The sequence below is a fragment of the Dipodomys spectabilis genome, unplaced genomic scaffold (genome assembly GCF_019054845.1).
Source record: "Dipodomys spectabilis isolate Male_0828 unplaced genomic scaffold, ASM1905484v1 ptg000157l, whole genome shotgun sequence".
Classification (NCBI taxonomy): domain Eukaryota; kingdom Metazoa; phylum Chordata; class Mammalia; order Rodentia; family Heteromyidae; genus Dipodomys; species Dipodomys spectabilis.
In genome coordinates this window covers 19,761,662-19,788,875 of record NW_024870834.1, presented here as the reverse complement: position 1 = coordinate 19,788,875, position 27,214 = coordinate 19,761,662, and the positions used below count along the sequence as shown (strand labels likewise).

Genomic DNA, 27,214 nt, shown 5'->3' with positions numbered 1-27,214 from the left:
GAAAGTGAGGCCTTCCCAGGCAGATGTGCAGATTAGTACATTGGCCCAAATCCAAAATGAGTAGCAAACATAAACCTGAGTCATGGGGAGCTGAGGCCTGGGGAACTTTACTACTCTGGAGCTAGCCTGCATGCCTGGAAGGAGCCCCTATCCCTGGAGGATGCCACCGCCTCTGTCCCTCCCCTCCCCCCCCCTCCCCCCTCCCCCCGCCCCCTCCCCCCCTCCCCCCTCCCCCCCCACCCCCCGTTCCCCCCCCCCCCCGCCCGCCCAGCACTCACAGACACAGCGGCTTCGAGATGGGTCCAGCATGAGGCCAGGTCTGCACGTGCACAGGTAGCTGCCCCTGGTGTTTATGCATTCTGAGTCCTTGCACAGGCCCAGGGTCAAGCATTCATTGATATCTGTAAAGGTGGAAAAGATGACCAAGTATCTGCCCCATCAAGGTCCAATGGTGGGGAGGGTCTGCGCAGAGACCTTTGAATGCTTTCTCCAAATAAAACATGAAAAAGAGAGCTGCTATCTATTAAATGTGGTCTATTGCGCTGTGACTCAGTTTTCTCATCTGTGAGGATAATGATAAGTAATTAGTGGACAATGTTGTTAGGAAGAAAAATTGCAAAGTATTTAGTTCAGTAATCAGCACTAATGATGATCTTAATGTGAAGAGCTAACATTTTAGGGATGTCTATTCTGTGCTGCATAATATACTAGATATTAATGTACGAGACCCCATTAGTTCTCACAAGAGTGTGATCACGTAGGTCGATGTGTTCTCAGTTTATAGGAGTAACTTGCCCAGTCACTCAGCTCTTGTGAGTCTGACAAGTAGGGTATAAACAGAGGAAATAGGCAAGAGGGACTGTCTAGGTTGGATGACGGTGAATAGGCAAACTGACTTTCTTGAGAGGTCTCTGAACACTTCTGCAGGGCCCAAGACCCTGAAGAGCATGTCAGCAGGTAGGTGGAAGCAGGAGGCTGAGGAGAGGTACTGAGGGACAGGACCAGTAAGGGTGGGCAGAGGCAGGGGACTAGGACGGTATATATGCAGGTCCTCAGGTAGTCTGTATACCTTCTGAAACCAGTGGAGGCTCAGGCCCTTCCTTGGACAAGGACACACATTAGCTTTGATCTAGATGTTTAAATCTTCTCATGCTGCCAAGAACAAGAACCAAGCCCCCAGCCTCACAACGCCAAGCTCCAAGAATTGGGGACCATCTTGGCTGGCTGTGTTGGTAGCATGCGTGCTGAATAGGGAAGGTTTGTGGAGGCATCACCTCCAGGGCCGGGAGGTAGTTCAAGAAGCCCATTGTCTCAGAGTTACCTGCTCACCTACAGCTTCAGGGAAACCCACATAGGATAAGGGGCTAAAAGATGATTCAGCTTGGGCACCAAGGGGAATTATTCCTTAGTAGGATGCCTTATCAGGACAGAGGTGCCTGGGAAGTGCCTCTAGAGTTTGGCAGAGTGATAGTTCTAACATAAACTCCTGAAAGCAGGAGTGGGGGGCTCCTAAACTGTAACATGATACCCAAGGCCCTTCCCAGAGCCTAAGGTAAACACTGGCATATCTGGGGGGGTTGCCTCCTGTGTAGCTCTGGCCCAAATTGTTCCTTTGCTTATTCTTCTACATAGAAGGTCTGAACCTCTTCAGCTAGCCAACTTGTGTTCAGTTTTAAAGACTTGACTTGGGTACAACCTCTCCAGGAAGGAGAACCTGATTTTCCCAGCCTGGGTTGCGTTCTACCAAGAGATCCCATAACACTCATCAAAACCCATCTCCCATAGTATAACCATTTAGGTTACATCGGGAAGACTGTGCCTTTCACATCACTGTGTACTTAATTCTTAGCATAGTAGACATAACTCTCTATTCCCCAACTCTGTGAAAACAGGAAGGAAGTCTGTAGAGAAAGGAGGGATGGTATATGTGGTTACAGAGGCAGCAAGCCCCTTCCCAGACATGGAGACCACAGACCACAGTCACCGTATGGGAATGGGAAGGTTTCAGAGGTGGGTCCCTCTGGGGTGTGGCTTGGTATCCTGTATCCCAGAGGCTCTGTGGAGGCAGGGGAGGAAGTTCATTTAGATCCTGAGAATGGCCTTAATGCTCCAGATGGAAAAACCTGCCAGGAGAAGAAGACTGGGACAAGGTAGACATGAACAGCCCTGATATGCTAACAAGGGCAGTAACAGAGAGTTCTCCCCATACTCACTCTTCCCTAGGTCCTTAGTATACTTCCCTAAGGTGTATGACCCCAGGAGAGGTTGCCTTGCCTTGCCTTTTGCCTGGTAAACTAGAAATTTCTTCTGCAGACTGGTGTTCCCAAAGGTCGACAGTAGCCACCCAACTTCCATCAGCCTCCTCACTATAAAATAAACTTTTGAGAGGGAAGGCACCTTAGTGCCATCTGGGGCAATGCCCTGGTCTCCCATGGAGCTTTACTCAAGGTGAGTCTTACAGACAAGTATCTGTGTGGTTGTTGAAACTCTCAAAAGAGAAATTCAAAGTTGGACACTCAGGAGGCTGAGATCTGAGGATTTCAGTTTGAAGCTAGCCCAGGCAGGAAAGCCCATGAGACTCTTATCTCCAATTAACTACCAGAAAAAAAAAAAAAAAAAACTAGAAGTGGAGCTGTGGCTCAAAGTGGTAGAGCACTAGCCTTGAGCAGGCCCTGACTTTACACCTCACAACTGATGAGCGAGAGAGAGAGAGAGAGAGAGAGAGAGAGAGAAAGATAGAGACAGAGACAGAGACAGACAGAGTGACAGAGACAGTGACAGAGAGAGACAGAGATCAAGAGACAAGAGACAAGAGACAAAGAGACAGAGCATGAGAGCTTCTTGCTAATGTTTCCGGTTTCAGGAGACTCTCAGGGGCAGAAGTCCCTTGGCCACATTACAGCCCTCCCTCCTCACCAGCAGGGCAGGGAACCAGCTCAGGGGAAGACACTGTCCCTCAATAAAGACTTCTGACCCATTGGCCAACCAGGTTCCGCTCTTTACCCCTTCTGAGCCCCTAGTAGTGACAAAGCCACAACCATTCAGCCCTCCTTAGTGGTGGGCTCAGCTCAGCTGGCCTACAGAGCCCTCAACCAGGCCAGCAAGGCCAGAGCAGGACCAAGATTCATTGTCCTGCTCTGTATACCTCCTGTCCCTTCTTGCCCTTCCTGTATGCGGGCTGAGGCTGGTGGGAGGGAGGCCTGAGCAGCTAAAGATATTCTGTTGCAACAAGCCCAGAGGTTTCTACCAGCTCAGGCTGACCTAGCAGAAATCCCTTCTGTTCCAGGAAAACCAGAAGTTGAATAGATGTGTGGGAGAGGAATGGCACCCTCAGGCATAGCCCCCAGGACACCTGACCAAATTCTGAGTGTGTGTGGGGTGGAGATGGTGTGGGGGGGGCAGGGGAGCCTCAATTGCCTTGGCTTTCTCTTTTGTACTCCAACCTCTGGAACAAGCAGCCATTAACTTTTCTCCAAGGTGAGGTTTAGAGATATCCAGCGGAGGCCACCTAGACAGCAACAGTGCTTTTCTTATATAAGAATGAATGGTGTTGCTTCTGTATCAATAGGCCTCTTTATTTCCCGCCCCTACTTCAGGCCTGGTCTGGATTGTGCTTACCTTGGCAGTGAGTGAGGTTCAGTCTCTTGTACCCTTGGGGACACTCCAGCTGGCCATTTTCAATTACTGGGGAGGCTAAGGAGTAAAGACACAGATAGGTATCACTGGAGGGCCCTTGGGTTCCTCTGTCACCCATGCTGGGAAGTGGGTGCAGTCTGGAGATCTAGTCCACTCAGCAGCCATGGGACCCCCAAACCATCACCCTAGACAGCTATTCTACCTGACTCTAGCCAGGCTTCTTCTGGTCCACCTTGATTATATGAATAGTGATACTGGGAGAAATAGGCCAGACACAGGAAGACACAACATGATCCTACTTCTACATGGAATCTACAAAAGATAAGTCCACAGAGGCAAAAATAGTGGACCACAGGGTACCAAGGGCTGAGGTGAGGTAGGAGTAGTTTGTGCAGTTGTTGGTAAAAGGATACAAACCTTAGGTAGATAGGAAGAATACGTTCAACATGGTTATACAACATGGTGACTGTAATTAATAACAATGTATTCTGTATTGAAAATCACCAAAAGAGTAGATTTTAAGTGAACATGCCGTCATATTAATGCAAACTATAAATGTTTCTGTAATCCTTGTAACTTTTTAAAAATTTATGACAGTCCTGGGACTGAACTTGGGGTCTGGGCACTGTCCCTGAGCTGTTTTTGCTCAAGGCTAACCCTCTACCACTTGAGCCACCGCTCCACCCAGCTTTTTGGTGGATAGTTAGAGATAAGAGTCTCATAGGCTTTCCTGCCTGGGCTGACTTTGAACTATGATACTCAGATCTCAGCTCTTGAGTAGCTAGGATTATAGGTGTAAACCACCTGTACCCAGCTCATAATTATTCATCAATAGATGCTCTCATCAGGCACATTATAAACCCAAGGCATGATTTATTATGAATCATAGCAGCTATAAATCTATCTAATATAGTCTTTTTGATCCTTTTGGGTCATATGGGATTGGTAATTTTAACCTCGTGTCATCATGAGAAGTATCAGCAATATACTTTAATGATTACTTGCACTTATGCCATTAGTATATTTTGAACCCACTGTTTCTCCACGGGAATTTTCTAGTCACATAACTTTGCAAGGCTTGGATCAGTAAACTATACATTATAAAAGTCCTATAAATGAAGCACTATACTCTACATTATGTGGTAATAAGACAAAGATAAGGGGGTACACCATAGTCTCCTGGAAACCTCCTTTACCTGAGGACATAGCACATGCCAAACCAGATGTGTGCCAGTCTGATACACAGACAGACCAAGTGAGGACATATCCTAGTAAAGTCTAAAGATTTTCTTTAATATTAAAAATATTATTTGAAGTTTTAGTTTATTTGGTATGTTTACAGAGACAGGGTCCTGCTATATAACCTAGGATACCTCAAACTTTTGCTCCTCCTGCCTGAGACTCTTGAGTACTGGGATTGCAGGCACGAACCACCATTCCTGGTTTTGAAGTGTCAGTGTTTTTTTTCTTGCTGTGGCCTGTTTTTCTCTGGATTTGCATACTTACCGTGGGACATGCCTTAGCAAGCCAGTCTTGTGGAGATAAATGTGGACTGAGACTATGCTGGGACTGAGAGAGAAGATGGGAGTGAGGCTGGGAAACATGCGTGTCCCTGGCACAGGGCCTGGCAGTATGAGCTGAGGACAGAGAGGAGAGAAGAAAAAAAAAAAGACATTGTTTGGAGAAACTCAGAAAGCAGGCTGATTAGATGCAGCCCAGGGACATTATGAAGAATAATGCAAGACAATCGCCAGGGGGCTGAGGAGTAACATCCTCGTGATGCTGCTGTTGCAAGGATACTGTGTCCTTTGTTTTTCGATGTTTCTCACAACAATCACTCTGGAAGGCAGAGTGGAAGATGAGAGAAGGCACAAAGGCCATGTCTTTTCAGGGAGAGAAAGAGAGAAAGGAGAGAGAGACAGAGAGAGAGAGACAGAGAGAGAGAGAGGGAGGGAGGGAGGGAGGGATGGAGGGAGGGAGGGAAGGAGGGAGGGAAAGAGTCTCAAACAGAGGTAAAGAGACATGTCAGGAGAATATGGATGAGCCTGAAGGCCAATGCAGCATTGCTGTCCAGATGTCAAGAGGGAGTGGAAGTTAGGAAATGTCTTTCCTTCTTCAGTGATCACAAAAGGAGTGGCAGACAGGGTGGCTGGGGGCAAGAGGGAAACCAGCTGCTGGCACTTGCAGAGATCCCTGAGAACCTGACATAGTGAGCTGAGAGGAGCCTGCTGTGTTCACTAGGCTGGAAATGTGCTCTTTCTAACACAAAGATTTTCTCCCTTGGTGAAGGAGCTCTGCACTCTCACTGGGTTGGAGACAAAGTACTGTATGGTCAATCAGTACTTAATGAAGGCAGGCTTCCAGAGGAAATAACTGCCAAGCCACTGTCTCCCAACTTTGCTAATAACGCTCACCCTAAACTCTCATCCTAGAGTTCTCCCCACCCTTCCTCACACCTCCCCAGACAGTCTATAGGGGCTAGTTCCCAGCATCTGTGAGCCTGAAGTTCAGCATCCAGTCCAGAAAAACCAGCCTCCATCTCCTTAGGTGAAAAGGAAAAGTTTAGACAGCCATGTGGCCTGGGTAAGAATCAACAGCCAGGGAGACAGGCAGTTCACAGTGATGCGGGCGGGGCAGGGAGGGAAGGCCTCTCCTGCCTGCTCCCAACAAGTCCACCTTCTCTGGTCATTTCCTTTCCTAGATAATCATCTTGAATACTCAGAAGAAGGTCAGAAGAACTTACTGGATGCTTGACAAGTGTCCTCACTGTATCTAAGGAACTCTGTCTAGTCCTGCAGATTTGACAAAGGGCACTGTGAAAAGCCCATTCTCTAATTCTCCAGGCCCCACACCAGACCAAGGTTGTAACAAGGGTTCAGAGGAGAGCGGAGAGAATGTACCATCAAATATCTGGAGATAAAATGATTAAGCAGTGGTTCTCATGCATTCTTCAAGGCAACACTGGTGAACTTTTTTTCTTGGGGGGGAGGTACTTTTCAACAATTATTATCTTTAAGTAGTTGTCCTTATAGTTAGTACTCTGAGTTCCTACAAAGCCAAAGCAACTACCAGGGACCCAATTTGGATCAACTTGAACTCCAGGGCATCTGACCACAAGATGCCTTGATGCAGCAGGTAGGGCAGGCATGAGTAACTTTTCTGGTAAGAAAATGGGGCCATGTGACTTTGGACCTTGATCTCAGCTCTTCTGGTTCCTGAGTTCGGTCTCTGTCCCCCTCTGTTGCATCCCTGTTGCTTGCAGAAAGGTAGAGAAAGCCTCTGGCTGCAGTCAGCTCAATCCTGCTAAAACCTCCCTTCGGCTGCTGGGACCCCCAAGGAGGCCCCAGCAAAGGCAAACTAATTACGGAAGACAGTTTTGGCTCCGATTCCATGGGCAGAGCTAGGAGGAGATGGTGAAGACATGTGTTTGGCCACAGGGCTGTTTACAGCTTGCCAATTCCAGCCTGTGATGACAGGTGTCCACAGCAGGGGGATGTGTAGGGTCCTTTCCCCTCCACCCAGGGAACAGACTCACATGGTTGATGAGGCTGAACTTGGTGCCACAGAGGCATGTGAGCAGGATGGAGCCTGGGCCTCTTAACTTGTTAAGCTCAGGCAGGTATGCTGGAGAGAAATTTCTACTTGCTTAGTACAAGGTTGGGTAAGCTGGGGCAGCCAGACCCATATCGAATTCCTGACTCTACTCAGACTCGTACTGTGACTGGGGACCCATGTTTTTACCCTCTTTTTTGGGGGGGGTCTGGTCATGGGGCCTGAACTCTGGGCCTGGGCACTGTTCCTCAGCTCTTCAGCTCAAGGCTAGCGCTCTACCACTTGAGCCACAGCGCCACTTCTGGCTTTTTTTTTCTTTTTGCTTATGTGGTGCTGAAGAATCGAACCCAGGACCTCAGGCATGCAAGGCAAGCGCTCTACCACTGGGCCACCTTCCCAGCCCTGTTTTTACCCTCTTTTAGCCTGAAGTTTTTCATCTGTAAAAGTGGGGACAGAAACTCAATTTGTATGGTTGTTGAATTAAATTTGTGTAACCCTTGTTCCTCCCCCTGCAAGAATGTTAGACTGAATCTAGCACAATGTCTGATACAATCCCAGTAGATGCCCTTGTGTTATTCCTTCCTTCCTTCCTTCCTTCCTTTCTTCCTTCCTTCCCTCCTTCTTCTCCCTCACTTCTTTTCTTCCTTCCTTTTCCCTCTTTCTTTCTCCTTTTCTTCATTCTCTCCTTCTTTCCTTTTCCATCCCTTCTTTCCCTTCTCCTTTCTTTTTCCTTCTCTCATCCTTCTTTCTTCCAGCAACAGGCCAAAGGATAGCATGCTGGTCTGCTACCCTGCACAGCTGGATGGATTTGAGCAAGTTACTCAACTTCTCTGAGTATGGGTTTTCTTTTTAGTAAAATGGAGATAAGTCCTTACTCAGTGGCTTAGGGTTATTGTGAACACTAAACAAGCATGTAAACATTTGAGCACAACAGTCATCACACTGTAGCAACAGTCATGTCTCAGATTTGTCTTGGCAGCACTGGGATTTGAACCCAGGGCACTTGTTTGGCTTGCACTCTACCACTCGAGCCATGCCTCTAGTCCTTATACTAATAACCATCATGTCCATTACCCAGACTTTCTGCCTTTATGAAACACCAGTGGTTCCACTGTCCATCATCATCAGTGATCATGGACATTCCACTTAAAGATAACTACCTAAAGAAATTTCCTCCACGAAGCACTAAGGCCAACACCACTACAAACAGTGAGGTGGAAAGGGCTCTGCACAGAACTGTGCTCAGACAGGAGCCACCCAGCCACTCCAGCAGCCCTGGCCTTTCCTGGAGCCCCACAGGCTAGAGATGCCACGTGCCATGTGTACCCACCCCTGGGAGGAGTGGGTGTGGCGGGAGGGAGCTAGTTGAGCCTGGGACACGATTCCCAGGAGGCTTCAAGTCCCTTGGAGGAAGCTTTCAGAACATTGGCCCAGCCAGAGGGACACTGGATTTCTTGTGGGTTTTTTTTTTTTTTTTTTAAGCCCAGCAATGGGAATTTTGTCAGTTTCAATTCTCTAACACTGGGTGTCTCCCCAGAACCCCACCCAAGCACAGCTGTTCCCCAAACTGGGGTCCCACAATTTAGCAAATGTCTAAGCCAATACAGCAGAAGCTACAAATCACAGTGTGGCTGGAAGCAGGGGTTTGGAGTAGATGGGCCTTCTTTTGTAAGATGTACATGGTAGCCCTGACACCTGGAAACATCATTAGGACGCAGCACAATGAGAAAGCACTTAGCATGGTACCTGGCACTCCCAAGTGCTCAAATAAGCAGTTGCTAATGATAACAACGGTGCTGCTGTGATTTCCCCTTGGGTCCACATTATTCTCAGATCTCCAGTCCTCCATGGTGCTGGCATCACAGAAGTACTCCTGTAATACTTCTAGTGGGCCAGAGTAAGGGCCAAAGAAAGGAAAATATTCTTTCTGCTGAGTTTCAAGGAACTCCTTAAACATGTATACAAACCCTCAAAAGGCCAGTCTCTTCCTCATCTCCTTTGGGAAGCCTGTTTTGGCAAATATACCACTTGCCATGTGGAGCTCAGGACTTCTAGGTGCAATGTATTTTCTTGCTGGCTACCTGCAACTTTGCATGTCTCTTAAGCTGTTTCAAGTTAAACTAGCTGTTTACTAGAAACATCCATGCTTCTATTTTTTTCCCTCTCTAGAACCATATGGAATGAACCTACTCACTTTTGCCTCTGGCAGTTGTTTCTTTCTTTCTTCTTTCTTCCTCCTCCTCCTCCTCCTCCTCCTCTTCTTCTTCTCTTCTTCTCTTTCCTCCCCCTCCCCCTCCTCCTCCCCCTCCTGCTCCTCCTCCTCCTCCTGCTGCTGCTGCTGCTGATCCTCCTCCTCCTTCTCCTCCTCCTCCTCCTTCTTCTTTTTGTGGCAGGAGTGGGATTTGAACTCAGGGCTTCATACTTACTTGGCTTACTTGCTTAACTGACATTCTACCATTTGAGCCATGTCTCCATCCCTACTAATTATTATTTGCTAACTATTTTGTGGATGAAATCTCAAGATTTTTCTGCCTGGGATGACCTTGGACCTCAATTCTCAGGAACTCAGCCTCTTGAGTAGCTAAGATTGCAGGTGTGAACCTGGTTTAGTGCAGTTCTTTGAACATCTCTTAATTGTTAGGCTGGGCTACATATTGCTAATCTGCCTGTGTGTTGAATCCAGTCTTAACAGGAATTGTCCTTTATGCACAAGTAACTTATGAAATGCATCTAACATGCAACCTCTTGGCAACAAAATTCAAGTGCAGTCCCCTGAGTTTGGTATCCCTCAAGCAGGCCCAGCTCTCCCTAGAATACCTTCATCCTTCCGTACTGTGTGACCTTAAACAAGTTCCTAAGCCTCTCTGAGCTGCATTTTCTTCATTAAGACCTTTAGCTTGGGGTTGGAGAAGTGGTTCAGGTGGTAGAGCACTAGTCAATAGGTAAACGCATCAAATATAGAATTTGAGTTCTGTGTTAGACAAAAAAAGGCCTTTAGCTTACAGGTTGTACATACTGAATGAAACAATGCAAGTAAATGTCAAGCTAAGTGTAAAAGTTCAGCAAAAAAATTGGCAGTCTTCTTGTTTTAAGGAGGGGAAGATTCAGAATTCCTTAAAGGAGTGAGAGAATCAGCTTTCCCTGGAGATATAAGGAGGGGCCTGGGTTCTGAAATGAATTCATCCTAGGCCAGACAAACAGAAAGAAGATCTTGTGGCAAACAGCTGGAGGCCACCACTATAGGCCTTGAGCCATGTGCCAGCTCTATCCTTTCCAGCAAAGGAGCCTTGGAGTTAACACAGCTAGTGCCAAGCCTGATGGGACACTTGCCAACTTTCCAGTCAACTCAGATGTTTGTCTTATATGGAAACTCAAATGTGGCCTCAATTAATGTGGCTCTTGAGCTCGGTGCATTCCCAGATACTAGCAGGGCACTGGAGAGGCTTTGATAACCAGAGAGGCCTTTGATAACTCCCAGGGTTAGGAAGATCGAGCCAGGAAGAAGTCCTGGAAGGCCAGTAGGGGACATACTGCAGCTCTCACTCAGAAGGGAGAGGAAGGAACCACAGGTGGGTCTAGACTGAACCCATAGCCATTTCCATGAGGAAGGGTAGTCTGGAATTCTGGAAGAGAGGATTTTCCTGTACCTTGCAACTAAGACCTCCAGGCAGTCTTTTCCCATGATAGAAATAACAGTGTTCTGCATGATCTTCTTCAACTTGTGGCATAGAGCACGAAAGCCTAACACACGGGGGACATCATGAAGTCGCATGGCTTCCAGACTGCCCACACTATTGTACTCATCATAACCTGATTCTGCTAGACCGCTTGCTGGACGAGACAAAGCCTTCCCTGAGAGGCAAATCCCATCTCACCAGATGAGAACAGAAGCAAAGCTACAATAGTGGAGAATGTGCTAGAACTCAGAAGTCCTGCTTCTTGCCAAGCATCTCCCCAACCCACCCCAGAAGCTCATCTTTCATCACCTGATGCTTGCATAGCAGCTTGCTTGTCATGCCTACTTAAAGAAACACTCCCCCACTGCCCCGCCAGCCTTAGGCACCGGTGTCAAGCTAGATGTCTGGCACATGGTCAATACAAACAAGGTTTACCCACATCGTGTGCCCTTCCCTCTACAGGGCCCAGCTGCGCTTTCATGTGTTTCAAATGTTTACATTGCCCAGCTCTTTGTTATTTCTTGCTCAGGATGTTGGAATGTCTGACATTCCAGGGTCTGTGCCCTGGTGCCCATCCTGCGGAGCTGTGTTGAACACAGTGGGAGAGGGATCATAGAAAAGGAGGCTACTACCTACGAGATGTAGAGGCAAGGGCTGAGACTTGAGGGGTGTCCAGGGATGCATCTGGTATTCTGCACCCTCACATGCAGATAGAGCACCCTGACCCATGGGGTTCTGCTCCCACACCTGTTATCACTAGGTACCAGGCCCTGCTTGGACAAAGCTGGTCAGTTTTATTGGGAGCAAGTTCCTTGATTATCTGGAGAGCTGAGCTGATGAGACTGACACAGCCTAGATCAGGAATGGGGCATATGGGCTGGCGTGAAGCCTTTGAAGTGCAAACACTTATCTTTTCTTCTGTTCCCAACTTGTGAATAAGGATTCTCCCCTGCTCAGAATCAGTCTCCTGTGCCCAGCTCTGGCTGAGGGGACCAGGCCCAGCATCTTTCATTGCCAGTAGCTGTCCTTGCTGCATCTCTGCATCCCTGATAAGCCCCCTGGTCCTGCACAGACAGAAGCCCATGTTTCTGCTAGAATGCCACAAGCAGAGGATGTGATATTTAAATGAAGAATCTAGGTTGGCTTTGATTTTCATGTCCACTAACATCACCAGATGTTCACTGGAGACGAGAGACTGACACCCTCCCTCCCCCCAGCCAAGGACCCTGCAGGACTCTCCATACTACCTTCCCTCTGGCATATGTCAACAGCTCTGGATCATGCTTGGTGGCCAAACCTCAGACATCTCAGGGCCTAAACCCTGGGTGGGAGGTAGAACTCAGCACTGAAGCAAGATTTTGGCGAGGTCACTTTCAAAATCCTGCTTCTTAGCCACACTCTACAACTTCATGCCTTGGCCACAGCTGAGCCCAGTCTTGCCCTCCATTGTTCCCCAGACTCCAGAGGCAACATCATGGCAGCCCCCAAGCTTCAAGACAAGGAAAGAAACTCCTAAGGCTGCTCGGCAATTGCATTGTGGATGAGCCTTCACCGTTCCCTGCTGTCCCCAGGCAAGTCAGCACCTTGGCCAGCAGCACTAAGTCCTGGATGCTCCCAAGAGGCCATACAACGGACTTGGGAGACCTGATCCCACCTAATGCTTCTGAGATGCCTACCTTCCTTTAGAAGAGCCCAGGTTGGGCAGGGCCCAACAAGAGATGGATGTTACACTATAGAAATGTTGCTCACTTTCCTGGCCTCACCTGCAAATGCAATTTCCTTGAGTAGCTAACACTTCCCCATCTTGACTGTCCTACTCACTATTCATTCTTTAAAAAAAAAATTGGGGGAGGCTGGGAAGGTGGCTCAGTAGTAGCGCGCTTGCCTTGCATGCCTGAGGCCCTGGGTTCGATTCCTCAGCACCACATAGCAAAAAGAAAAAAGCCAGAAGTGGCGTTGTGGCTCAAGTGGTAGAGCGCTAGCCTTGAGCTGAAGAGCTGAGGGACAGCGCCCAGGCCCAGAGTTCAGGCCCCATGAACGGACCCCACAAAAACCTTTTTTTTTTGCCAGTCCTGGGGCTTGAACTCAGGGCCTGGGCATTGTCCCTGAGCTTCTTTTGATCAAGGATAGCACTCTACCACTTGAGCCTCAGTGCCACTTCTGGCTTTTTCTGTTTATGTATTGCTGAGGAATCAAACCCAGGGCTTCTTACATGCTAGGAAAGCGCTCTACCACTGAGCCACCATCCCAGCCCTCCCTATTCATTCTTCAGATCTTATCCTGGATGTCCTCTACTCTGGAAAGCTTTCCTGGGTCTGCCAGCTAAGCTAGGGTCCTATTCCTCACAATGCACAGAACATGGCACAGAAGCACCACATCTAAGGGAATTACTCACACCTTAGCTTTTTATGCTTTTCAAGATGGTTCTGGAAAAATAGGAGGAATCATTTATTTTCTAATTTGTACCCAGGTGCTCCATGCCTCATGAGTGCCTCATCCTACTATTGTGGGTCTGCACAGCACTTAGCACTTGTCTAACCACTGCACTAGCCTTTTTGTTTCTGATGTCCACCAACTGTCTATGCCCCCATTCCTAGAGTAGACTGTAACCCTGAAGAGGGGGGCACTCTGCCATTGCTTCCTCCTGTGTCTGCTCAGGCACTGATCACCGTGGGTACTTCAAATGCATCTTGGTCAATGTAAATATTTGTTGGCTAAACAGAATGTGAGATTTAAAAAAGTACAAAGAATTAGCCTGACAAGAAGAAGGAAGAAAAACAAGGAAAGAAAAAAAACTTACTGAAAAATGTCTTTGGCCTACAGGGGAGATACTGAGTAGAGTAATGTGTTGGTCCAATTTCCTTTTTTCAGGACAACTTTAACAACAGTAATAAAGATTATAATGATAGAGCCAGATGCTGGTGCTCACACCTATAATCCTAGCTACCCAGAAGGCTGAGATCTGAGGACTGTGGTTCAAAGCCAGCCTGGCTGGGAAGTATGCAAGACTTATCTCCAATTAATTACCAAAAAGCTGGCAATGGTGCTGTGGCTCCAAGTGGTAGAGTACTAGCCTTGAGCAAAAAAGCTCAGGGACTGTGCCTAAGTCATGAATTCAAGCTCAAGGACCAGCATATACAACACAAAATCATAATAATAGTACTACCCAAGGGAGAATGATGGAAGAAAGGGGAGATTGATTGTAATACATTGTTTACATGCACAGCAATGTCACAGTGAAATTTTCCTTGTTTAACTAATGTAAATAAAAAATACTATAGTTCAGCCATTCCTTACTGTCCACAAACAATTGGTTTCAGGACCCATGGCATCAAGATCTGTGGATGTCTCTTATATCAAATGGTATATCTCTGCAATCCTCTTGTATTCTTTAAATAATCTCAAATTGATTATTATATGTATATGCCATGCAAGCAGGTATTATTCAGTATTGTTGTGGAACAATGACAAGCAAGCAGTCTGCATAGTACAGATGCAGCCTTTTCAGGCTCAAGCACAAAGGACTCATGGAGGTAAGAGGTGAACAACTCAAATGTGAGTGCCAGAGAAAGACAGAAGAGTTGCACAATGGAAGGAGGTTGTAAGAGCTGTGACCACACATCACTTCCTCTGTGGATTCAGTATAGTGTTCAATGTGAGGTAAATTCAAGCTTTAGTTTTTGGAATTTTCTGGATTTTTTTCAAACACTTTTGATCCACTGTTGATTGCATGAGCAGATACAGAACTGCAGATACAGAGGACCAGCTGTAATAGCTACTGTACACAGGGCTTCCATTTAAGTTCTGCAGCAGCCTGTGAGGTCTGTAGTGTTGCCTCCCTGGGCCAGACTTCACAGGTGAGAAGCTAGAGGGCAGAATGGAGTCTGGAGTCTGGTCTCTAGTACATGTCAGATGCTCAAGCCTGCATGCTGAATACTAACTACCCTTTACTTCTTTATCAAAACCTTATTGCCCTGCAAAACCATGTGTACTTTATTTTCTGTGGCTACAGCTCCATTGCTGAGTCTGATGATAGGAACAGCCCGGTTCCTCCCACCTTTGGGCTCTGATCCAGGCACCCCTCCCCAAACTGTCTCACTGAGCTGACTACTGACAGGCAAGAGGAATCCATGCCAGGTCCAGGAATAAAGCCTAAAGGGAAAGACAGGCTGTGTGGTCAGAAGCAATACTGAGGCATAGGCACCTGCCCATTCATCCCTCCTAAATGTCAGATTAAGACCTCTGAGAACAGTATGAATGAAACTTTTTAAAATCTGCAATAGGTGTCTTATTTATTAAATAGATTTGAGAGAATGCTAAGGGATAATTTAGCCTGAGTTGCTTCAAATTTGAAGCTACAATCACACTTGGACCAATGTCCAAGTGACTCTGGAATCAGCTGGTATTCAGATAAATGATTCTATCGCAATAAAATCAACTTTCACAGTCACATAGGTAGCATTGTTTTTCTAAGTGAGATGCTAATATTTATGGTGAGGAATCCAAACACAAAAAGTCCATATACACAGAAACATAATTTCAGTAATTATAGGAATTATATTCCCAACAACTGAGGAGGGAAGGGATAGTAGGGGAAAAACAAAGGAGGGGGTAACAATGCTTGATAGGAAATGTACAAATTACCTTACTCGTGTAACTGGAACCCCTGTACAGTATCTTTACAATAAAAAATAAATAAAAGAATGATATTCCCAACAACTAATATTTCCTGAATAATGTATGTCCTCTACTTTGTACTGAATATATTCTTTTGCTTTATCAGCACAAAGTCAGATGAGATAGTTTGAACCAGGTGATGAAAATAAATAATGAAACACTTGATGAAGTGAACAACTGGGTTCCTGAATGGACCTTTTATGTTTTGCTCACCCATAAATCCTCAGTGATTGACATATATGAGGCACCTGGTAAGGATTTGCTGAATGAATGAATGTTGGTTTTTTTTCCCATACTCTCCAAAAGAAGGCAGGAGCTTGGGGATCTCACATCTCAAAATCGAGGATATTCTAAAATGCTCAACCCCAAGTCAGAGGTCAAGGAGCAGGAAAGAGATGAGAACACCTGATTGACCACCATCCCACCCAAAGGAGAGAAGGAAGAAACACTGGGTCACCAAATCAAGACTGCCGGACCGCTGAACTAGGCACTGATGGCTTACACCACCAGTGATCTGAGGATCACTGAGATCTGAGGATCTGAGGACCCGAGATCTGAGGACTGTGATTCAGAATCAGCCTGGGTAGTAAAGTCCATGACGCTCTTATCTCCAATTAACCATACACAAAAACAAAAAACCAAACCAGAAGTAGAGCTGTGGCTCAAAGTGATAGAGTGCTAGACTTGAGCAAAAAAATCTCAGAGACAGTGCCCAGACTCTAAGTTTAAGCCCCACAACCAAAACCAAAACTAAAACCAAAAACAAAATAAAACAAAACAGAAACCCACTGGATGCCTGAGTCCTGGGCAGGAGTGTATTTGAGAGGGTGGAGGAGGTTCATCAGCAGGCACAAGAGGCAGCAACCCCTCATAGACAGTCAAGCAGTGAAGAGGCTCAGGCTGCTGGACACAGGAGCTTGATAGAGGCTCCCTTAAGGCAGATCTGGAACACCTAGGTGGTTCACCAGTCTGTTTCACCTACCTGGTCTTAGAAACCTTCCACCTTAATGGGAGCACTCACCTGGTCTAGGAGGACACAGGGCACATGAGGTCACCCCCCAGAAGGCTCCCACACTGCCACAACAGTCTTCCTGTGTAGTTAGCTCCAGCAGAGGGTCAGCACACTGGAAAAGAGGCCATGGACACCTGTGACACCTCATCCCCACCATTTTTTCCTCTTGTTTTACACAAGATATCCCAGCAAAGTCCAGGACATAGAACTTACTCCCCCCCCCCCCCCCCCACACACACACCACCACATACACGTATTCTGCCAGAGAATGCCACTCCCCAGGCAGGGGAGAAGTGTTTGGCTAATGTAATGGAAGGAAGCAGAGAAGGCTGCATCCATTGTATCATACCCTAACTTTGTGTTGGAGGGTCCACCCGAGACACATGATCTGCTCTGTGTAATCTACCACCTTCTGAGTCCATTAACAGTTCTTAGACAGGCTCCCAAAGGATGAGATTTCTTCCATCAACCTCCAGAGAACTGGGGGGTCACCCCAGCAAGAGCTCTCCCAATGAGTGGGATCCCAGGCCAAAGCTGGGGGGGATCTGAGACTCGGATCTTTAGCTTTTGCCTGTATTTCTTCCAGTCCTCTAACCTCAAAAATACCAACTGCAACAAGTAAAGCCATCATGAGTCTGTTCTAGCTCCTGTCCTTGGAAACTTAGCCTGGCCTCCCAACAGGAGCTGAGGATGCCTCCGGGGAAAACAGAGCACCTCTGATCTTTGGATCACCTGGGCTATGTTTTTTTTTGTTTTTTTTGGTTTTGGTTTTGGTTTTTGGTCTGTCATGGAGCTTGAACTTTGGGCTGGGCACTGCCCCTGAGCTCTTCAGCTCAAGGCAAGAGCTCTATCACTTGAGCCACAGCACCACTTCTGGTTTTCTGGTGATTTATTGGAGATCAGAGTCTCATGGACTTTCCTGCCTGGGCTGGCTTTGAACCGTGATCCTCAGATCTCAGTCTCTTGAGTAGCTAGGATGACAGGCGTGAGCCACTGGTGCCCGGCTCATTCCACATCTTTGTGGCACAAGTTGAGAGACTAGAAATTAAACTCCCAGGTTGTAGGCTCAGTTCTTAGGTAGTCAGGATTTTCTGAGACCAAACTCAGGCTGGTGACAGTTCCTTTGGCAGGGGACTTCCTCTATCCTCTCCTGTATGCCTGGTACTGACAGGGACTATGTGCAGCCCAGTTAGGAGGCCCTGCCTCTTCACACTCGGCCCTTTTTCTGCCCTGGTTTTCTTATCTGGGAGATGAGAGAATGTGAGGTCATATTCCATAAGAACAAAGGACAGAGAAGAGCAGAGTGCACGGTGGTCACTATCTGGAAGCCCCTAGGACGGAGGCTGGGGGAGGGAGATGCATTCTCACCTGTCCATTCACAGTATTCAGGTAACATCGGCCCAGGAGTCCCTGATGCCCGGGCACCACTGGGGGAGGCGGCCGAGGAGGCTCTCCCGCCTGAGCAGGAATGCCGTTACTGTCCCAGTGGCTGTAGCTGGTGCTGGCAGGAAGTCGGTATGGGGGTCTAGTTTCCACACTGTTCTCCTCTGGGGCCCTGTCGGCCTCTCCTCGCACCCGTGCCACCTGATGGATCTGCACAGATGCCTCAGGTGGGTGGTTAATGTGCACCTTCACCAAGGAGGGGTTCACAGAGGCTGTACACAAGGGCTGGGGTCAGAGCTGGGAAACATACGCCACCCTCACTCTCCCCCACCTCAAGAGTGCTGACAGCGCTAGGCCAGGTAGTCACGGGCAGTGTGCGTCCTCCAAACTTCCCTGGCACTCTTGTGTTCTGTAGTTGAAACCCCAGAGAAATGGGGGACAAGATGAGTCATAAACTCCTTCACAGGAGGCCCCTTAGTATAAAGTCCAATGGCATTGTGATTTGTTACTCAGAGCCTTGAGCGATAGCCCTGACCCCTGCCTGGTCCTCCTCAATGCCTTTGCCCACGCCAGTCCTCCCCTCTGCTGAGCCAAGCGCCGCCCATGGTCGAGGGCTCACTGCACCAGTCACGGAGCCTTCCCAGGATACTCCAGGCTCAGGGGTCCCTCCATCTCCCAACTCCTACAGAATTGTGTTCTTTCCTTTGCTTGCTTTTTTTCAACTTTAATTTGGGACTTACTAACAGAAGCCAGAGAAAATGAAATGTTGTATGTTGAAATCCAATTTCCCATCCATCCTTCCTCTCTCTACTGCCCAGGACTGTGGATTCCCTGAGGGCAGGATGCTGCCTGTTTCCTGCCTGACTTCCCCATCACAGGATAAGGACAAAAACTTGGGATGAAATTCAGATGGAAGGGGGAAAAGAAATTTAGGAAATGAAATGGAGCCTTGTGGGTAGAGGAGAAAGAGGGAGTCTGACAGTGAAGGACGAGCTGGAGACACTTCCCTGCTCCTGTCCAGCATAGCAGGGCTGACCAGCTATCCTACCTGGTACTCCCCCCAGGCTCCTGGCTGAACACTCACCCAGCTGATTGGAGAGAGGCAGCGTGAAGGTGGACCGATGCAGGGGGTTTTCCAGTAGGGCCCTGTGGTGGGATCTGCTCCCTGGAGACTCCCTGTCCTGCTGTGAGGCAGGCAGGTGGCAGAACTTCCCAGTAGAGTTGGCAGGGCACCAGCACTCATCCCGGCCGATGCAGCGGCCTCCATTCAGGCAAGGGATCTGACAGAAATCTACAACATCAACCCCCAAGGTGACCAATGATGGAAGAACAGTGCTATCAATCTTGTGGCCAGCTAGTTACAACAGAGAAGGGGGGAGGATAGGACACCAAATCTAGATGGCTTAGGGACTCCAGCACCCCCTGAAATGCAGGGACTTTCCATGAGGCCACACAGTGAGAAAGGGGCAGATAACAACCAGCTCCAGCCTTTCTAGAAAAAGCCCTTTCATGTTTCTTCCTTACAGTAACCCAGGACACCAGGCATTGACATTATTAACCCCCTATCTTCTCTGTCAAAGGTGTGTAATATGCCTAGAGCCACACAGCCATGTTGTGACAAGGCTGAAGAATCAGCTCTCCAGGTAATTGGGAACACCTGATGGAATTCACCCCTAATCCATACAAGAACAGTGACTTTACTCCTAGAAAGGATCTGGGCTCCAGTCCAAGGCAAGCCTGTCCCTGTGGCCACCCCAACTTCTCAGGACCAGATGGAAACCACCATAGTGGAAAAGACACTCACAGATACGGAAGCCAGACTTGGGGTCATGGCCTTGGCCACCCTGGCTGTACAGGGTGGTGGTGTCACCCCGCTCACAGCTGTTGGCACAGTGCCCATGGGCACAGGTCTGCTTACAGATGGTAGGAGTGAAGACAATCTTGATCTTCTTTATTTTCTCTGTGAGGTTCAGTCCTGTAGAGAGAGGACTTGTGTCCAAGAGGTAGGGATGAAAGGCACTGCCATGGGACCAGGGTAAATCCATCCATGCCCAGGGCATTCTCTGAGTACCTTCTGGATGCCATGTCTGTGATGGGACACAATCACACCTTCGAGAAGCCCACAAATAATTAGCTTCTAAGTTCACATTTGGTACATGTTAATTCTTAATCTTCTTGATGACTATTACTTAGGTGGAGCCATTCAAAAGGAACACTTTCATGATTAACATAGCTGAATATTCAGTAACTTTCACATGTTCCAACCTAATATTTCCACTTTACAATTAGATTGAAGGTCAGAGATATTTGGGGTGCCTTATGTCATAGCCAGCAAAGGGCCATGCCTGGGCTTGAACCTAAGATCAGGGAATGAGATAAAGCTCAGGTTGGCTAAAGAGGATGATAATGGTGCTCACTTCAGCAACACATATACTGAAATTGGAACAATACAAGAAGATTATCATGACCTCTGCACAAGGATGACACACAAATTCATGAAGTAGTCAATATTTTAAAAAAGAGACAGAGAATGATCATGATAATGTCCAGTTAAAGACAGGTTTGGGGCCTGGTTTGCCCCTGGTTTGCTTTGGATCTGGTAGGGAAACCATTGAAAAACTTCCCAGCAAGATATCACAGATATATCAGTCTGGAAGGACTACTGATGGGCAGAGTAGACTGGGGGCAGGTGAGGTCATTTCATTTAGTAAGAATAATGGCAATACAAAACAGAGATTTACGAATTCAATATGGGGATCCCAGGGAGGAGAACAGAGCCAGAAGGTTGAGGAGGGAATGGAAGGCAGGAAGTAGAAAAAGTATATAGACCATGGGTCCAAGAAGCTTGTCCGTGCAGGGAGGAGGTGGCAGGAGCTAGTTTCCAGTATCTGTAAGCAGATTAAGGAGGGCAGGCTTACAGGAGCTGCTCTGAGAAGCGGTAGAGAGAGGATGTTCTAACAGAAAGAAGGGATGAAGGTAACAACACCGTGTGTCATGATGAGAATACAGAAATGGTGATCTTTTCCTAGCAGTAGAAGTCAGTGTTACAGAAACAGTTGGCAGTGTTGAACCAAGAAGGTTAGAGTTTAAAGGAAGAATGAGGAAGAGGCACCTGGGCTGGGGGTTGAAAATCATACTTGTTTATAAAGTGAGCCAAGGCATAACAGGATAACAGGCAGAGACAGAGCAGCTAAGGTCTAGAGTACTAAGTGATCAAATTCAGATCACTTATTTTGGTACCTCTGAAGTTTGGCACAAAGCAACTGCTCAAATATTATTGCCACAGCTCCACTTCCAGCTTCTTCATAGTTAACTGGAGATAAGAGTCTCACAGACTTTCCTGCTCAGCCTGGTTTCAAACCATGATTCTCAGATCTCAGCTTCCTGAGTGCTCAGGATTATAGTTGTTAGTCACCAGCATCTGGTCACTATTATTTTTGCTTGTTTATTTTCTTTCTTCTGTGCTGGGAATTGAATCCAGGGCCTTGCACAATTTAGGCAAGTGCTTTCATATGTATTTACAGACCTACCCTTTCAGAAGCTGTCTGTTGATTGGCCGAAAGAATGAGGGACAAAATGGCAACTCAATTCCTCACAAAGAGTGGAGAGAAAGCAGAGGTGGAATGGAGAGTGGTCTAGAGGTTTAGATATTCTTCTCCTTTAGGCCCTGAGGTAGAGCACCTTACCCCAGGGGGATGAGCGATTGTCCAGATGTACTGCCTGCTGAGTGCCATCTCTCTGTTCAAGACCCAGTCCTGTGGGCAGAGCATTGGAAGTCAGATGGCCATTGGCAGCAATGGCTGGGTAACGTCGGATGGTCCGAGACAGCCCCATGTGCTGCTGGGGAGGGTGTGTCTGGCTGAGCCCACTCAGGGTCCTGTGGAGACAAGCATGGCACCAGAGTTTACATCCCAGGAGCAGTGTGTCTCTGTGGCTTCCTTCATCTGGCTGCCTATCTCCCCACCCATGTGTGGTTGACTCCTGGACTTGGAGGTGCCCAAGACAGGAGGACGAAGGCTGACCAGCCATCTGTAGAGGGAAGGCTTTCTTCTATGTGCAATACCCACGCTTTTGCTGTACTATTCTGGGCAAGTTTCTCAGCCTTCTGAGCCTCAGGACCTTTGACCTTTTTGACCTTTTTTTTTTGTAGGACCTTTGACCTTCTAAATGATAGACTGTTCTGAGTAGCTTTGACATTCTGAGTCAAACCACTGACAGATTAGCCCCTATCCTGAAACCAAAGCCCAGGCCTGCCCTGTCATTTCTTGTTTGTTTTGTTTTTTTCCTCTGAAACTGAGACTTAAACTTGGTATCTGACCTTTTTGCTTATTGGCTGGTGCTCTACCACCTGAGCCATGCCTCCACCCCATGTCATTTCTTTTTTTGTCGGTCGTGGGGCTTGAACTCTGGGCTTGGGCGCTGTCCCTGTGCCCTTCAACCCAAGGCGAGCACTTTACGGCTTGAGCCACAGCGACACTTCTGGTTTTCTAGTGGTTTATTGGAGATAAGAGTCTCACAGACTTTCCTGCCTGGGCTGGCTTTGAACCGTGATCCTGAGATCTCAGCCTCCTGAGTAGCTAGGATTATAGGAGTGAGCCACCGGCTCCCAGCTCCCACATCATTTAATGTAATCCTTTATGCATTTGTTGTGAAATAGATGCTCTCAACAAATAACTATTCACAGATCATTCAGAATCTCCCTCATTTAATTTTATTGTAAATACTATAATCATGAATTCACTATTCATGAGCCCAACACAGCAATACTTTTGTCTATTTTCTTTCTACCTTTGTTCACACACACGATTTTATGCTATTATCATCACTTAACATTAGATCATGCTTTATACAATTCCCATGAGGGTCTTAGATGCTGCATATTTAGATTGCTTTAAAAATTTTAACTGTGGACATGTGTGTGTGTGTGTGTGTGTGTGTGTGTGTGTATTTGTGTGAGTGCTGGGACCTGAACTTAGGGCCTTACACACTTGCTTGAGTTTTTCACTTAAGGCTGGCACTCTACCACTTGAGCAACACCTCCACTTCCAGCCTTTTGCTGTTTAATTGGAGATGAGTTGCTCATATTTGCTTGACTCCTTTGGCTTCAAACTGAGATCTTCAGATCTCAGCTTCCTGCATAGCTAGGATAATTAGGTGTGAGCCATCCAAACCAGTTTACGTTTTGTTTTTTTTTTTTTTATTGTAAAGATACTATACAGAGGGTTACAGCTACATGAGTGAGGTAATGAGTACACTTCCTCTTGAACATTGTTACCCCCTCCATTGTTTTCCCCCCAGTTTACGTTTTAAGAAAAACTTCTCCCTGCAGTCATGGACATTGATTCAGACATAAGGAAACCACTCAGACATAAATAGTAACTACTCCTTGGAAATAACAGTGCTTGAGTACATTTATGTATAAACATGTTTAACCACAGTTTGAAATTTTATGGATATCTAGATTTAGAGATTTCTTTAAACAAATGATATGTACTGTGTAAAGTAAAAATAAATCATGAAATCAAAATAAATCTCTATTCTTCCCAGAAATTCCATTTCATAGATAAGGGAACTGAGGCTCAGCCAAAGCATGGCAAAAGCTCAAGGTGATTATGAAGAAAGATACAGAAATTCTAGAAGCCTCAGGGAAAGCTAGACTTCAGCTGGTGCTTAAGGGATGGGTGAGTAAGATTTCAAAAGCCCAAAGTGTAGAGGAAGGAGACCTTCCAGATAAGAAAGTACCGAATGGAGAAGAGGAAAGGGAAGGAAACATTAGCTATTAAGTTTGTACCAGCTTGCAGGCATCATGCTAAGTGCTTTACGTATCTTTTACTTGATCCAGCAACTCCCTGATCAAAAACCTCTGTTTGGCCCAAACCAGCTTAAACAAAGTAAAGAGACAAATGATCCAACAGGAAAAATATGTGCAATCATGTCACAGACAAAAGATGAATCTGCATAATTTTTTATCTTAAGAAATAGAAAAGACAGAGGCTACCAGCTCTAAAAGAAAAAACCCCAGCCAGGCTCCAGTGGCTCACGTTTCTAGTCCTAGCTACTCAGGAGGATGAGATCTGAGGATTGTGGTTCTAAACCAGCCTGGGTAGAGACTCTTATGTCTAAATAACCAGCTATCGGCTGGAAGTGGAGCTGTGTCTCAACTGGTAGCATACTAGCCTTGAACAAAAAAATTCAAGCTGGAGCTCAAGGCCCTGAATGCAAGCCCCAGTACCAGCACAAAAACAAAAGCAAAAACAAAACCCTCAAGGGATATGAATAAATGGCTTACAGAAAACAAACATTTTTTTTCAACTTAGGGAAATATGTTCAATCTTCTTCCTTATAAGATATGTGTAAATGAGAACTATGAGACAGCATATTTTACTCCATCTGACTAGCAAAATTCTTGGTGAGACTGTGCCCTCTCAGATGATGCTGGCAGGAGTGTAAGTTGACACAACTCTTACAGAGAGCAAGTGAACAATGTCCTCTTGAAGCATAGTGCACGTGATTACACCTTTAAAACTACAGATAAACCTACTGTAGTGGGCATTGGACCCTGCCCAGATCCATTTTACTGCTGGTACATTCCCAGCAGCTGCAAGGACAGTAGCCAAAGCTTATACTCATGACTTCTGAGTCCTGCTATTGGCCAATGAGAACCATGTGACAAGATCCTCCTATCACCATGGCCATACCACCAATGACCATCTCAAAAGGGAAGATCAAAGGCCCTACACCCGTTGTGTCAAGGTGAAACCATTTCAGAAGCTCTGAATTCAATCAGCTCAAAGCTTGATTTCCTGGGAAGCCCATCCTTGCTTGTCTTTTTCCACTATTCCATTCTTCTGTCCTTTCTCCCTTCGTGCTCCCCCAGTAAGCCACATATACCCAAATCCCACCTCTAGGGACTTCAGCTAAGACACCTACAAATGGTCACACTGATGCCTAAAAAAGATTATTCATTCATTGCAACATTGTTTTGAAATAGAGTATTTTGTACAGAATAGAAACAATCCAGTGTCCTTGAGTAGAAGATTGGTTAAACAAGGATCTGAGCACAGAATGGATTAAAGGTGGCTGGAAACAAAAGTGGCTCCTCACTTCTATAAGGAATGATATTCAAGACACATTAAAATGTGAAAACACAACAGTCTAAATCTCACCTACAGACTGTTTTTATCTAGGCTGTGACTTAGCAATGTTCTCTTTCAAACTTTTTTTTTTTTTGTCTGTTGTGGGGCTTGAACTGGGCCTCAGCACTGTCCCTCAGCTCTTCAGCTCAAGACTAGTGCTCTACTACTTGAGCCATTGCGCCCTTCCTGTTTTCTGGCAGTTTACTGGAGATAAGAGTTTCACAGGGGCTGGGAAGGTGGCTCAGTGGTAAGAGTACTTGCCTTGCATGCATGAGGCCCTGGGTTCGATTCCTCAGCACCACATAAGCAAACAGAAAAAATCCGGAAGTGGCGCTGTGGCTCAAGTGGTAGAGCACTAGCCTTGAGCTGAAGAGCTGAGGGACAGCGCCCAGGCCCAGAGTTCAGGCCCCATGACCGGAAAGAAAAAAAAAAAGAGTTTCACAGACTTTCCTGCCCGGGCTGGCTTTGAACAGCAATCCTCAGATCTCAGCCTCCTGAGTAGCTAGGATTACAGGCGTAAGCCACCGGTGCCTGGCTTCCAACCATTTTTTAACGATTGGAAAATAAAAAGTAAAAAGAAAAATCATATTTCTTGACATGAGAAAACTATATAAAATTCAAATGAAAGTTTCTATAAATAAAGTTTCATTGGAACACAACCAGGCTCATTGTCTGTGACTGTTTTTACTCTCAACCATGCAGTTGAGAAGTTGCAGAAGCATTTGTTATAGGAAGCCAAAAATATTTACTATCTGACCTCTTATAGAAAGAAGAAGCTTGCTGACTCCCAGTGTGGAGCATGTAAACTTTTTTGTCAGCATACAGAAAATAAAGATTCATGTTGTGTTTATTTGACATAGAGAAAACAATAATCCATATTGTGGCTATTTGCATATTCATGAAGCAACCTTGGAAGGATACCCTGGAAAATTAATAACAGTGGTTACTTATGTGGGAAAGGCAAAGAATAGGAAGTAGAAGGGAAGATCAGCCAGTGCAGCAATTTAATGAACAGTTACTCTGTGCTGGATTTTGTGCCAATAACACAAGTCACATGCATCCCCTCACATAGGCCTCTCTGTAAGGTAAGAATAAGGTACTCACTATCCCCATTTCACAGTTGGAAAAACAGAATGTGTGGAGGTTCTAGACCTTGTTGTAGTACAAAACTCCTAAGTGCAGAAGTCAGGTTACTACACCAGGTTAACATCATCCTAAATCCACCCACTTGTGTTATTAGTTTAGTTTATTACTGTTTTACAGTCAAGGACACTGAGGCTTGAGGATGTAACAGAACATCAGATTTGGGTCTTTTTTGGGGGAGGGGTGCTGGTGCTTGGGCTTGAACTCAGGGCCTCATGTTTATGCCTGACTTTTTTACTCAGGGCTGGAACTCAACCATTTGAGCCATGCTTCCCTATCTGGCTTTTTGTTGGTAAATTGGAGATAAGAGTCTCACTGACTTTCTCTCTAGGCTGGCGTTGAACCTTGCTCCTCAGATCTCAATCTCCTTAGTAGCCAGGATTATGAGCCACCAGCACACAGCGGGTTTGGGCATTTATGGTGGAGGGCCTGAAACACTGGGAGAAATATCTGTGCTGTATGGACTGGGTAAAGTGGAGTGCCTGGAGATTTCAAAGTAGGAAAATAACATGGTCCAAGAAGCAGTCTCTCCTCCTTCACTCATTCAAGAAGCATTTATGAATAAGTATAATATGCTAGGCACTCCAGCCCAAGAATAGCAAAACCCTCTTCCCATCTTCAGTCCAATTGATAGGGAGTAGGCAATAGAAAGAGAATAACAACACAAAGGAACTAGGGAATGGTTGGCACTGTATCTCGGTACATTTTGCTAAACATCATGCTTTGCTGTTGTCCTGGAGTAACAGCTCACTATGATTGAGGCTACTTCTTGGTATGGTCCCCAGCAATGACACCAATGGGAACTTTCCCAACTGCAGGGGTTAGCCAGAGGCCTCACTTACATCTCATATAGTTATGGTTTCATGCACGCACCTCCTTGCAAATCACCATCTTGGTTGGCTCTGAGGATGCCTTATTAGGTAAATCACTCCTTGTTCCCCAGTTCCTAGAAAAGCCCTCCCATTTCTTAGAAAACTCCACAATTATGGAAATATCTT

At 46.5% G+C, this 27,214-nt stretch overlaps 1 protein-coding gene and 1 non-coding gene across 2 annotated transcripts in view; one reads left to right on the top strand and one right to left on the bottom strand.

Moving 5' to 3' along the window:
- Ltbp2 (latent transforming growth factor beta binding protein 2) overlaps positions 1–27,214 on the bottom strand; it is a 128,557-nt gene that overhangs the window by 35,803 nt on the left and 65,540 nt on the right. The window contains exons 8-14 of the mRNA XM_042692836.1: positions 21,624–21,814; positions 19,742–19,912; positions 19,022–19,228; positions 17,923–18,209; positions 16,564–16,666; positions 3,619–3,693; positions 279–401 (exon numbers count right to left, since the gene is read on the bottom strand). Coding sequence (XP_042548770.1) covers positions 279–401; positions 3,619–3,693; positions 16,564–16,666; positions 17,923–18,209; positions 19,022–19,228; positions 19,742–19,912; positions 21,624–21,814 — 1,157 coding nt within the window. The remainder of the gene's footprint in view (positions 1–278; positions 402–3,618; positions 3,694–16,563; positions 16,667–17,922; positions 18,210–19,021; positions 19,229–19,741; positions 19,913–21,623; positions 21,815–27,214) is intronic.
- Positions 20,347–20,452, top strand: LOC122118895. The gene has a single exon (XR_006149450.1). It is a non-coding gene; the product is annotated as a U6 spliceosomal RNA (small nuclear RNA).